Source organism: Borostomias antarcticus, assembly GCF_949987555.1.
Source record: "Borostomias antarcticus genome assembly, chromosome: 23".
NCBI classification, from domain to species: domain Eukaryota; kingdom Metazoa; phylum Chordata; class Actinopteri; order Stomiiformes; family Stomiidae; genus Borostomias; species Borostomias antarcticus.
In genome coordinates, this window is record NC_140256.1 from 7,201,811 (window position 1) to 7,215,166 (window position 13,356).

A 13,356-nucleotide genomic window follows, 5' to 3' on the forward strand; every position below is an offset into this window, starting at 1 on the left:
CGTGCATGTGTGTGTGTTTATGTGTGTGTGTTATATAATGATTTAAAGGGGGTTTAAAATGTGAGATGCATTCCAAATACAGCATATTTTTACATTTGAGAGGGTACTGGAGCAAGGTTGGGAATAGATCGTTAAAGTAATATATTATTGATAGCGTGTCCCATTTGTAGATCTACTAATCCTTTGGGAGAGGTGACGGTAGGACTGAGAGAGAAGAGAGACAGTCTTAACACTTGGCTGGTAGGTCATTGGTTAATTGGTTATTTCAAAGGGAACCAATGGGATATTTCCATCTGTCATCTACTCAAATGTATGCTTATCCTGAGGCTTCCTGTAGGATTCCTAATGCATGACGTGTGCTATGAGCATCCCTATCATTGTCAAATATGAGCCACTCCTTGTTCTGTCAGCTCCTGGAAAAGCAAGATATGCTGTGTGAAATGTCAGACTACATCTTTTCAGGATGTTATTTTGCAGGCTTTGCGAGGGCTCTGCACTGCTACTACATATAGATTTCCTTATTTTTGCTTTTCATTTGAAAAAGTTCACCAACTGCTGCTCTTCTGTGGACTTGTGGTGTCACTAAAAGTGCCTTGTGGTGTCACTAAAAGTGCCTTGTGGTCTTAGTGTGTTTAGTGTTTTCCATAGACTCTAGACTATTTTGAGTGTCCTGAAATCATGTCTTAAAATTTCCTTTCTTTCTGCCTTGTAGTTATGTATGCAATAAAGGTCTATGCAATACTGTACACGTGATGACATGAGACAAATCAATCATTGGAAATGTCCTTTTGTCACTTGCGGTCATTGGTCAGTAATAAAATAAGTAAAGATGCTTGGCTTTGTCCATAGACCATGTCATCAAACTGACAGATTTGCTGCGGTACAATAACAACTGGACAGAATCACGGTGAGTAACATCTTTATTCAAAAGTGAATGAAGTCCAACCCAGCCCATTCAATAGCCTACATGACAATTCCTCAAGGTCTCTTCCAGAGCATGGAGAGTGAACGCGGGACCGCACTGTACCACATTGTATGGTCTATACAAAACAATTAGAAAAGACACAAAAAAAAAGATGGGACAGGACCCACAAGCCCGTCCCTTCCTCCTCTTCCTGTGGGCACAGATTTGACATCGTTAGTCGAACGTCAGGAAGTATCTGAGCCAGGCGCCTGTGAACGGCTAAAGCTGCGTGTCACACTACCCCTGACCAGACGCACTCCAACGGGACTGAGGGTACACTCAACATTAAGGAGGGGCTGCGACACAGACGATCCCTTTAACAAAACAAGGAGGGGCTGCTACGCAGACCATCTCTTTAACAAAACAACGGCACCACATTGGAGATGGGGGACGAGGCAGGGTGAAGCAGGTGGGGCTCTGGTTCATCTGCCAATCACACCCCTTCACAAAGGGAGCACGACGAGCAAAACTGAATTAATTCACAACACAATAAAATGTCCCTCCCACCCATACACACGTGGTCCAAATGAGATACAAACTATAGCCACATTCATTCTACAGTAGCCTCTGTATGAATTTACAATCGATGCAAATCCATCACATGCATTTGGGATACAGAAAAATCTATGAAAGAAGCCATAATTTGTTTGATCCAATTATGTCATGTTTCTGACAAAGTCTATTCTCCGCCTAAATGTGGCGTTGATAAAAAAAAAACTGAAAAAAACGTTTTAATTGTTTTGGTGAGAACCCAAGCAGGAAAGGCACTTTTGAGTGTTGATGTCCATTCAGTTTCCCGGCGGTCGCTTTTGAGCCCTAAAAAAATAACAAAAATAGAAAAAAAGGTAAAAGTTCTCTGGTCGGCTCGCCATGAGGCGCTCTTCAGTCCAACACACTGAGTGAGGAGATCTGCAGACAGAGGGACCAGGATTAGTGTCAATACCACCACCTCTACATGATAAAACCATATCAATCCAAGTCCCTGTTCCAACTGCATTCTATACACAGCCAAGAGAGACGCCTACCTGGAGACCTAGCCCTCGATAGACACCTCAGCAGAAATGTGTCCGTTCAGCGCGCCCTCTGGGATCTCCTATAGGAACAAGATAGGTGTTGAGTAAGCGGGGGGGGGGGGAGGGAGGGGGGGGGGGGGGGGTTTACTGGGTCTAAGGTCTGGTCTAAAGTCTAATGTCTGGCTTTAAGAGCAAATTGCAGTGCAGTAAAGGATCTAAATATGGTCTAATAAATATGGTTTATAACAAATATGGTCTAATAAATGGGATCTACAGTAAATGTGGTCTATAATAAATGTGAATATTAGTTGACTGGGATCAGAGCAGTGGCCTCTGAGAGGGGCAGGTTCTTACCATGGAGGCAAGCTGGACAGGCTCGGCTGGGAGCTGCGCGTGACACTGGAGCTCAGAGATGATTGGCTGAGGGGCAGAGAAATCTCCCGATAGGGCGTCCAGGGCAGTAGTCTCATCAATGGCGTCCTGGAGGGAGAGGTAGCAAAATATTTGTAATTTAAAAAAAAAACTGGTTGCAGTAGGAACGGAACTTGGATCAACTACCTTACAAGCCAAACTGGAGGAGGAATGAGCGCAATCTTACCTTCATGGCCGCGATCTCGAGCTGGGCCTCGATCTCTTCTTTAGCCTGAAAGAGGAACCCAAAGTCAGTCCCTGGGCTGGCAGGCCTGAAGCAGCAGAACATGCCAAGCATGCCAGCCGAGGAGGCGGAGGAACGAAAGACCCCGGGGGGCGAGGGGGAGGAGCCACAAACACAGCTACCTGGCCAGAATAACCACCCGGGAGGAAACCAAGTAAACCCAGCATAACTAATCATATTTGAAAATTTGTAGAGGAGATGGGGGAAGTATCTGGAGAATATGACCGGCCACCATGTCATGAGTTAGTGCTGAAAATCAAAAGGGATGAATAACAGAGAGAAAAAAAGGAGGGCAGGCTAGTTCCCTCGAAGCAGAAGACGCCTAGGCCATGCTTTATGGAGAACCTCCTTAGAAATGGCTCTCCAGTGTCCAGTGAACTGCTCAGAAGAGATTGTAATGAAGTAAACTAAGGCAGAGGTGATTAAGGGTAGTTTATATATGTGGGGGCTGACCAGTAGGTCCTCCTGAGAAGGCTGGGAATCAGGTGGAAGACTGTCGTCTCTCTCCCCCATCTTTGATAACCGTTCCTCCTCACAATCCGCTTCCTGAGACCAACCAGATAACCAGTTACACGACTAATGATGTGTGTGTGTGTGTGTGTGTGTGTGTGTGGGTTGAGGGGCGGGGCGTGTCACTCAAACAGACATATTCCATTTGATTCCTACATCATGCCCCTACTAAACAAGACCCTAAAGGCCGTTTCAGACGAGGAGCGATATCCGCGCACTGTAATTCATTTTCAATGAGAGAGGCAAGCGGATAATTTGGGAGCCGCGGACAATCTGGGGCGGAGCGGCAAGCGGGCGCGACCCCGTGAAATTGTCGCGCGCGTGCTCGTTTCGTGCACACGCCCGCCCACGACAAGAGCTGAATTGTAGTCAGCTTTCCCCGCTGCGCACTGGACGCGTGCGTCTCCCGCTGATCCGAGCGAGAACGCAGGCGGAATATTGCTCCCTGTCTGAAACGGCCTTAATGGTGTTCCTCATTTGCTCAGAAGAACCGTAGACAACTCACGTTAACGAGCTCAGTAGCAGCTGGGACAGGGGCGGGCTCAGGGACAGGCGTGATTTCACTCAGAGATTCTGATAGGGCGTCGAGAGCATCAAAGTTGACTGCAGGAGTCTGTAGATGAAGGGGCAAAAGTACTAAAATCACGAATACAGCTGCTTGACAGAATACAGGTGCATGATAGAAGTTTTAGTTTGACTTTTAAAATGAAAGGCTGCGGAAATGTGGTTCCAGAGGCACGGGTCTCACCTGTCCCTCAATGACGACAGGCTCTGGCTCAGCCATGGCGGCCTCCACTACGGGGGCGGAGTCTGTGATGACGAAGTCGTCAGCCACGGTGTCGGCAACAGCCTCGAATGTGGCCTAGAGGGAAGAGTGAGAAGTTATACCCATTGTACATCCGGAGAATACACAGTTCTAGCACTCTTTCTCCCTGTATTAGGAGAGACCATGGAGATTGTCTGATGTAAGTAATACATCAAAGAGTATAGGGGCAGAGCAGGACCAAGCCTTACCTCTGTAGGGATAATTTTGGTTACGGGGGCTTCGAAAGGCTCGGTTGCAACCTCTGGAACAACCGCTGCCACCTATGGGTGAGGGGTGAGGGGGGGGGGGGGGGGGGGACTGGTCAGTTTGGTTCCAACACGCATAATAAAGCAAGGCCATTCTATTGTCGGTTAGTTACACAGCTAGTTGGCCACTAGATGGAGCCATAGTCCCTAACTAATCAGAAAAACTGTTTTGCATGTTTATCATGCACAAAATGTCATCTTACCACTGGGATCTCCTCAGGCACCTCTGCTGGGGCAAGCACATTCTGCGAGAGGCGAGACTAGTGTTAAGATGGATCCCATCTTAAAACACTTTATTCAACATTGTCGAACACTATTCAAAGGAGGGTGAGTAGGTTGTTATGAAAAAATGAAGGGTGAGCTCAAAACTACATGCACACAGAATGAACACCACACACACACACACACAAGAACAGAAGGCTAAAGGTGTAGAAACTTCAGGGGAGTGGAGGCAGCAGAGAGGAGGGGGGGTAGTTAGCGACGGGGCACCTCTGTGACTTCGTGGACCACGGGTGTCTCCTCGGGCTCAGCTTCAACTTCGGGCTCTGATTCGATTTCAGGCTCGGTCTTGATGACTGCAGTCTCTTCAAATACAACCTTGGCCTCGACAACAGACGCTTCCTCAACAACCTCGGACTCGACGACAGGCGTCTCCTCGGCAACCTCGGCCTGAAGGAGAGGCGTCTCCTCGACAACGTCAGCCTCGACGACGGGCGTCTCCTCGACAACCTGAGGCGCGACGACAGGCGTCTCCTCAACGACAGGCGTCTCCTCGACAACAACTTCAGCCTCCACAACAGGCGTCACCTCGACAACAACTTGAGCCTCCACGACAGGCGTCTCCTCGACAACAACTTCAGCCTCAACGACAGGCGTCTCCTCGACAACAACTTGAGCCTCCACGACAGGCGTCTCCTCGACAACAACTTCAGCCTCAACGACAGGCGTCTCCTCTGCTACAACCTCAGCCTCCACAGAGGGTGCGATCTCTAGGACTGCCTCGGGTTCAACCACGGCCTCGACAGCCGCCTCTACGATGGGCTCTGCCTCTGATGTGACTTCTGCTACGACCTCGACTTCACAGACGACATGTGTCTGAACGTGCAATGGAACACAGTCAACATAACATGCAGACAGACATCATCGTAGTACTACACAAACACACACACACACACACAATTTGACACAATGATCTACTGTACCACAGACCACGTCACACGGAACACGTTCTACCATGCATCAGAGTAAAGCTAGGCTACATCCTGCCCTACACATGCAGGACACACAGCTACAATGTATGGAATGGTCAATGGATGCCTACTTTACAATGACAAAACAGTAAGGAGCAGAGTGGGAGCGCTCACCTCTGGGACTTCTGTGGTGATGGCTACAGAGTCTTCCACCTGGACCTGGCGAAAAGATTGAATCCATTAAGACTCAAAAGGGCTAGAAACATACATGTAGGACTGTCTCTATGATGGTCCTGACATACGTATTTAGTGTACTGAGTAACGCATAAGGGAGAGGGAGGTAGGGGGGTGACTTGGGAGTATCGGCGGACCACATACAGTGACATTCATGAGGTATAGTGCGCTGAAGTCATAGAAACACATTTCTGTGGAATGTTTTGATCCTCCTGTCTTGTATTTTTTAAGAGCGCAACGCGGATTGAAACGTTTACTGGAATGGAGGGGGATGTTTTAACGTTGCGTGTCTCCAAACCACTTCTGTTGCACAACACAAGCAACACAGCCTTCAGGCAGGAGGAGGAAACATGGACAAACCCTGCTCTGTGCAACCGTGGCTGGACCGTGGACGGTGTTTGAACAGGCACAGATTAGAGGGGGGGGGTTTGGTGGGGGGCTGGGCAGAAGTCTGACTGGTTCTGTGGGTGGGGGAAGGGAGTGAAGATATGAAGGGGTCAGGGGGGTTTACCTCAAATTCTGCAGGAGCACACACGAGGGCCTCTGGGATGGGCGCAGCCTGAAAAGGTAAAGAGGAGTTTGGTCAATGTTGGCTATGCGCAAATAAAACTGTTTCTTAAAAGTGCAGTCAAACAAACAGAGAAGTTCTAGTCTGGCAACTTTTGGCTACTAGGGGGGAATTGGCCCTAAAACTGATCATCCGCAAAGGTTCACTTTTATACAACTTACTGTTCAGGTTTCAGATTTGGGAAAGGCAGAGACAAGCTGCTCCCACGCCTACAGGCCTACAGGCAACTCCAACCCTGGAGTCTAGCATTACTCTCCAACTTCAGTTCTGACAACCATGAAATGGTATTTTAGAAAGCTGGTGGGGGGGACCATAGCCACAATTTCTCAAAAAGGGCATGGTTTCAAAAGAACAGATTGCAAGCCCTCTGTTGAACACACAAGCGGGGTGCACACACACACACACGCACGCACGCATGAGTGAGGGGGGGGGGGGGGGGCTGTTATGCAACATGCAGTAACGTTACAGCCAATTATATATGCTGGACAGCAAGCCACTACCACACCCCCCCCTCTCTCTCCCTCACTATGCCACAGCAGAACAAAGGTCTGCAGCACAAGCCGGGCTCAAGATGGAGACGAGGATGAGGCCTGAAGCATGACAGTGGCAGCCATGTTACCGTGGCCATTTGTCTCAGTCTGTAGTTTTCTGCCTCACTGGCTCATCTACAGGTTGGCACGGTCTAGGTGCTGAGTAGGTACAAGCTTGGCGCTCCCTTTCAGACTGCTCTGCCAGCCATGCTGACCGACACTGACAACCATGGAAGACTACAGTACAGAACATCAATATTAAATTTGTGCAGAGATGGTAAATAATTCACCACTCAGAGTAGTGGCCAGGGGAAAATCACTTGTGAAAGCTGTGTGCCGCTGCGCGCACGCCATCACAGAGACAGCCGGTTATCCAAGAGCCTAAGAATGCACACCATCCATCAGCAAGTCTCCAAGAATAGGAGCGCCAACTGTTCAAACAACACAGATAACTACCACATACTCCACTAATGCAGCGCTGCAGGCTCATACAAAACTTGTTTTCCCAGTTCTAGTATATGATAATACATGTCCTGTCAACAGCTTTGTCAGCTAAGGTGAAGGACTTGGCTCAGGAGCCCTATTTCAATGAACCTTGAACAAAGGTTGCAAGCAGGCAAGCATACTGTAGCAGTAGGGCAAATGTATAGCTGGCAAGATATTGGAGGAGGGCAAATTGTGAGCTTAAAGCTTTTATTACTGCTTAGCCCTGGCAGCTCGATACACACGCGCGCGCACACACACGCACACACACACACACACACACACACACAGCCCCCTCCTGTCTGCCCGTCCTCAGCACTCACAGAACACAGTGTACCAAACTGATCTGATTGCAGCTCTGTCTCCCAGACCCCAGTAACTCTTACAGGAACAAAATGTACAACACTGATCCAAGTGCAGCCCCCTACCGGTCAGACCACAGTTTAACCCTTTATAGAGAACACAATGTACAACCCCCTTCCACTGACCAAATGCACAACTGAATGTTTCCTGTTTTTCTGATAAACATCAGCTTGAGAAGGCGGCCCCTTTGAGGAAGAAAAACAAAAGAAAAAAGGAACTCAGTTCCTTTACTGGTAAAAGGAAACTGAAAACTGGAATGAGCCACAACATGTCACAGAAATTCATTCAACGTGGCATGTGGATTGTGAGCTTGCCCCGCCATTTTCTGTTCTGCAAAACAGCCCCTGCAGGGTGGAAAAGCTCCAGCATGTGGGAGAGAGTGAACGAGGCTCCATCCCCCTCTGGTAACAAAGCCCTAGTCTCTAGTCGCATGAAAGTGGGGTGGGGGGAGGGCGAAGGTCAGAGGTCTCACGTGTCGAGGCACAAGGTGATAAATCAGTGCACCAGGGCAACGGTCCCCACAAGCCCCCTCCCTTTGTTGAAAAGACTCAAGATGTCTATACAACCAACAAACACTCCACTACAGGCAAATTACCACCATCAAGAGCCCTAAGCATACAGACAGTACATACACACACATCACCGTAACAATACATCTATAAACCAATGCCAAGGATTAGAACCTTCAAATTATCGTAGGCAGACACACCCCTCCCACCAAACTAAACTTGTCTCCTCCCACTTTTGCAGCATCAGCCTATAACAACACGGCACATGAACATGTGCATCTCTGATCTCCGCCCCTCTGGAGTGTGCACGTGCCAGGCAGAGGTGCTCCTGTATATGGGCCCCATAGGCAAACACACAAGAGGGGGGAGAGAGCAGGAGAGAGGGAGAGGAGAAAGAATATGATCCAGAGAGCAAGTTGGTACAAAATGTTCTGCCTCAGAAGCCACGCCCTCGCCCTCTCCAATAGAAGGAAGACCACACCCCCCCATTTATAAAGGGGGGGGGGCTCTCACCTGGGTTTCCACGGTGACATCCAGAAGTGGTGGATCCTCTTTTGGCCCTCGCAGCCAGCTGAAGATGAGCCCCATGGTCGCAAGCTTCCGACACACACCACGATCAACGGACTGGACTACCAGGAGCGCCGCCAGCTACGCACCCTTATTCTAACAGTCTCGAGTGGGTGTGTGGCGCTGTGGGGCGGACCTGTGTGCCAGTTGTTTGCCTAAAAGCGACAAGTCCCACTAGCTAAATGATGCATGTGCGGAGCATGCGACACTCCCCACGCATGTGTGTGTAGGTGCCTATAGAAAGCATGTGTGTCTAAGGCGTATCTGGCACGTCTACAGACTGAGCAGAAGCCTAGAGCTGGGGGGACCAGAGAGGAGGGGGTTAGGGGGGCGGGGATCCAAGGAACGGACCAGCAGACTGGGCCTTCTCATTTAGACTCACGCTACGCTGGCGGCTCGGGTTGGGGGGTAAGTGTGTGTGTGTGTGTGTGTGTGGGGAGGGGGGTATTCTGATTTCCAGGAACCATATCAACTGACTATCATATAACCCCTCTCCCAGCACATGTGTTAACATACATGTGAGCACATGTCAGCGGCACAAACATGCCAGATGCGGTCAAGGCTGAACAAATGACAAGAGCCAAGCACACACTAAACATGGGACACTGTACAAGACGTGCACAGCAGCTACAGCCAATGCTGCCTTCACTGTACTTCAGAGTAAAGCTACTCTTGTTCAATTAGCACAAAACAAAGACTCCCCTCCAACAGGAGTACAGCTCCTAGCAACAAAGAGCAAGCTGCTCATGTTCAATTAGCACAGTCAGCATCAAGAACGATGGCAAAGAGATGGGAAATCTAACTTCATTCTATCTCAAATGATCCCCTGCAGGGGACAGGACAGGAGATGAATTCAATTAGTACCAAGCCATGTCTCGCTGTCAGACAGCTAGCCGACGTCCCTCGTAATGTATGGAGACTGCAGCACAAGCCCCGCCCCCTCCAGTCATGTACAGTCCCTGGTAAATGGAACACGCTGTTCCTTCTCCTAGACCCCCCCCCCCTCCCCCTTCTTCCACTTCACTCCTCCCACAGGGACATCACTCCCATCTCATAAAGCATGGAAGGAACCACGGCAACCATTTCCTCAGCAGAGAATTACACCAGGGCTGAGTCAACACTGTACTCAAAATATTATAAGGTGAACAAATGTTTGTCTGCAACCTAACGGCATGGGACCTCTAGGCCGGTACCCCCCAACCCTTCCCGCTTGCCAAAGGTTCACAAACCCTGTAAGTGAAAGTTGAAAGGCAGCCTTACCTCTGACACTGGTTCTGGCTCTGGAATGACAGGTTCTGCCTCCTGCACTGCAGCAGCTTTGTCTGTAGGGGGCTCCACTGGGGGTTCTTCTGGGACCACCACCTCCGCCACGACCACCTCTGGCTCAGGCTCGGGCTCTGGTGCCGTTACCTCGACTGGGGCGGGTTCTTCAACCGGGGCGGGTTCTTCGACCGAGGCGAGTTCTTCGGCCGAGGCGGGTTCTTCGACCGGGGCGGGTATCTCGACCGGGGCGGGTTCTTCGACCAGGGCGGGTATCTCGACCGGGGAGGGCGCGGGTACCTCAACTGGGGTGGGTGTGGGTACTTCAACCGGGGTGGGCGCAAGTACCTCAGCAATGGGCACAGCTTTGGGAATGGCCTTTGGAACCTTTGCTGCTGGAACCTTTGCTGCTGGAACCTTTGCTGCTGGAACCTTTGCTGCTGAAACCTTTGCTGCTGGAACCTTTGCTGCTAGAACCTTTGCTGCTGGAACCTTTGCCGGAATCTTTGCCGCTTTAGGGACCCCTGGAGGCGGCGCGGCGACCGCTGCGATGCCTGGAGTTCCCTTACTGGACACAGCGTACTGCTCCTCCAAGACTCTCCTCTGGGCCTGCTGTTAGAGCACAGAGAGAAGAGAGGCTCAGAACAGCAGCGCTAGCAGCAACAGCACCCACCTTAGAAGTCATAGATTGTGGAAAGAGGGTGTTGCAAGAAAAGAGGTTACTAAAGGCCAGGCCAACCCTGGGGTCAGCTTGTTAATGAATCTAGTTTGGGGGTCAGGAGGGGCGAGCCGGGGGCTAGCGAGGACCAACATGTTGTTTTCACCTCCGAGGACTAAAACCTTTTAGGCAATGGGGAGAGAGTGAAAAAGTGATGGGGGGGCCAAACAGGTTAGATAACGGCTGTAAACTGGCTGAATCCAAACGAATCTGACGGGTCTAGTGAAGCGGGGCAGAGAATCCAGCGAGTCAGCAGGGCTGGGTCGCTGTGGATGGGGCCCCCATGGGCCAGACAGTGGCCTAATCACATCATAATCAGGTTATAATCACACCTAAGCGCCTCATTAGGCTTGAGAGAGGGGACAGTGGCCAGGCAGGAGTTTACACAGCTATGCAAGCCCATAAGCCCCTATGTGTGCGGAAAATTAGATCCCCCGAGTTTGGCCGTCAAAACAACCCCCTCCCCCCTCCCAATAATCGACTAGTGGGCAATTTCACTGGAAATGAGGTCAGTTTTGGTTCCAGTCATCGATAACAAGCATCCTTGAGAAAGAAACGAGTACAACCACTGTTAACGGTGGGAAGAACGTGCTCGAAAGTATTTATTCGAGCAAAGTAGTCATCCAAGAAAAATCTGGAAGATTGAAGAGACAGCCAGGTCCCACCCCCCTTGCTTCACTTCAACCAGCAGATATCTTCAGCATGCAGGGTGATAAGACCGGAGTCTGAGCAGTGACTGATTTGGGAAAGGTTTCTGAGGGGGCCCTGACATGGCTTTAAAAAGACACTGAACAGACCCCGAACTGGCAAGTCGAAGGAAGAACATTCCTATGATGCACTACCTAATACAGGCTTGGGAAAAGACCACAAACTAGAGGGGAGTGAGGAAAGGACATCGGGGCAGGATTGCCTCTCAACACACATGCTGAAAACCCCTCCTGGACCTGTAGGGCAACACGGGTTCAGTTCAGACCAAGCTGTGGGCTGTGAGTAGCATACATGGCACGTGGTGGGGGGGGCATTTAAATGAGACGCTGGATAACAAACTTATTGTGGTGGGAAAGACAATAGTGTACAGTGGAGATGGCTGCATGGTATGGGGTGGGTGGGCGAATATAGGGGAGGTGGGTGGCGACCGGGCATACATTGTGTGTGACCCCTGCCCTCCAGAACTTTGAGGCTACATGATACTTCTCTGGCCACACCCACCGCTCCCTTCCTCCCTCTCCATCCCCCAATGGGTGGGAAGGTGGCACATGCGCAATGACATGTTTCCATCGCAGCGCATACCAGCCAGTATAGGGGCTGGGGAATGTGCGCACTTAACATATACAATACGTACTGATTTGCACCGATTAAAATGCGTCTTATGTTGAATCGTGGATAAACTTCTGCGCAAATCAAATGACGGTAAACTAATTTACAGTAGGCTAATTGGATCGCAATTACTTCCACTGTGATTGCCTTATGCACCTTTGTCCAAAACAAATTCTTAGTAGGCCCTATGTGTAACTACCATGGCAAATAAACTGATTCTGATTTTAATGCAACGGGCTTGTGTTGCTATACAGAGGACCAAAAGTCAACAAATTGTAAACAGACGGTCCAACGCCTGATGGTCGAAACAGTTTTGGAGAACTACTGCCGGCCAGCTGTTTTACTCCGTTAACGCACGGACCCAAAACTGGCCTCGAGTGGATCGGTGAAAATGAACATGACAAAATAGAACTGATTTTTAAAACTCATCTGATTTAAAAGGCCATGAGAAACCTTATGAAAATGTGAAAGGTATGATTATTACTATTATTATTATTGTTGTTGTTGTTATTAAGGATTAGGTTAACGCATAGAAAACAAAAGGTCTGTCAGCTTAAACGATAAACGAATATTCAAATAATGCAAGCCGGGGGGGGGGGGGCACGCTCAAAGATAAACTCTATCCATGCTTCCGATCAGCCCCATATCTGAACATACCTCTAACGTTTTGCAGTACGTGCAGGTTGATACGCACTAATGAGTGTAGGAATTCCGTAATTGCACGATAATAGCCTACATTTTAGTGTCGCTTGCTTTCAAGGCAGGTGCGCGCACTTACCACCCTCCTCATGCGGCGCTTATTCTTCTTCCTCTTGCTGGGCATTTTCGCGTGTGGGGTTTGTACAACGGGGGAAACCTAGAAAGAACCTAAATTTCTATTCTCCCTGGAGACGGAGAAGAAAGGAAGGTTCACTAGATATAGCAGCAGTGATGAACCCTGGTCTTTTGATCAGATGTTACTCATATGTAGGACAATGATCTTTTTAAAGCTCTCTGTATTTTTTTCATCTCTGCATAGACCTATCAGGCAGAGGAACTGTGAGGGGGCGTAGACGAAAGAGGGGTGTGCGCGTTGTGGGCACTCTCGATTAGCATCAAGTCCATTACCCCGGGGTTACGTAACACTATCGAATGGGTTCGGAAGAATAGCTCGGGTTCGGAAGAATAACAACTGGGCCACGCGCCCTTTTTCATTGAGAATGAATGTGTTGAATGTGGGTTATAATATTCGACGGTTCTGCGACCCTGTTGTTGTTCTCGACAATGTGTAATTCTGAAAGCTTGTTTCATATCCTGTGTTAGACTGTTCATAACCGCACATGCGCGTATGGTATGTAGGCCAACCGCATGCGTTTGTGCGTCTGGCTGGCTGTGTGTAACCAGTATGCAAGTGTAGTCCATTTA

The 13,356-nt window shown here is 49.5% G+C and overlaps 1 protein-coding gene across 2 annotated transcripts; it reads right to left on the reverse strand.

The window, feature by feature from the left end:
• Window positions 1-911: 911 nt before the first annotated feature.
• On the reverse strand, window positions 912-12,923 carry LOC311324949 (uncharacterized protein). Of its 2 annotated transcripts, XM_084457558.1 has the most exons (14): window positions 12,731-12,923; window positions 9,918-10,529; window positions 6,149-6,196; window positions 5,578-5,622; window positions 4,703-5,308; window positions 4,417-4,458; window positions 4,157-4,228; window positions 3,891-4,004; window positions 3,648-3,755; window positions 3,086-3,178; window positions 2,576-2,620; window positions 2,332-2,457; window positions 1,990-2,057; window positions 912-1,873 (listed from the first exon to the last, which is right to left on the reverse strand). In XM_084457558.1, the coding sequence occupies exons 1-13, from the start codon at window positions 12,773-12,775 to the stop codon at window positions 1,998-2,000; spliced, it is 2,016 nt and encodes a 671-aa protein (XP_084313684.1). In that variant the 5' UTR covers window positions 12,776-12,923; the 3' UTR covers window positions 912-1,873; window positions 1,990-1,997. The 2 variants fall into 2 exon arrangements, with proteins under 2 accessions (XP_084313684.1, XP_084313685.1); XM_084457559.1 differs by lacking the exon at window positions 3,086-3,178.
• Between the last annotated feature and the right edge of the window lie 433 nt (window positions 12,924-13,356).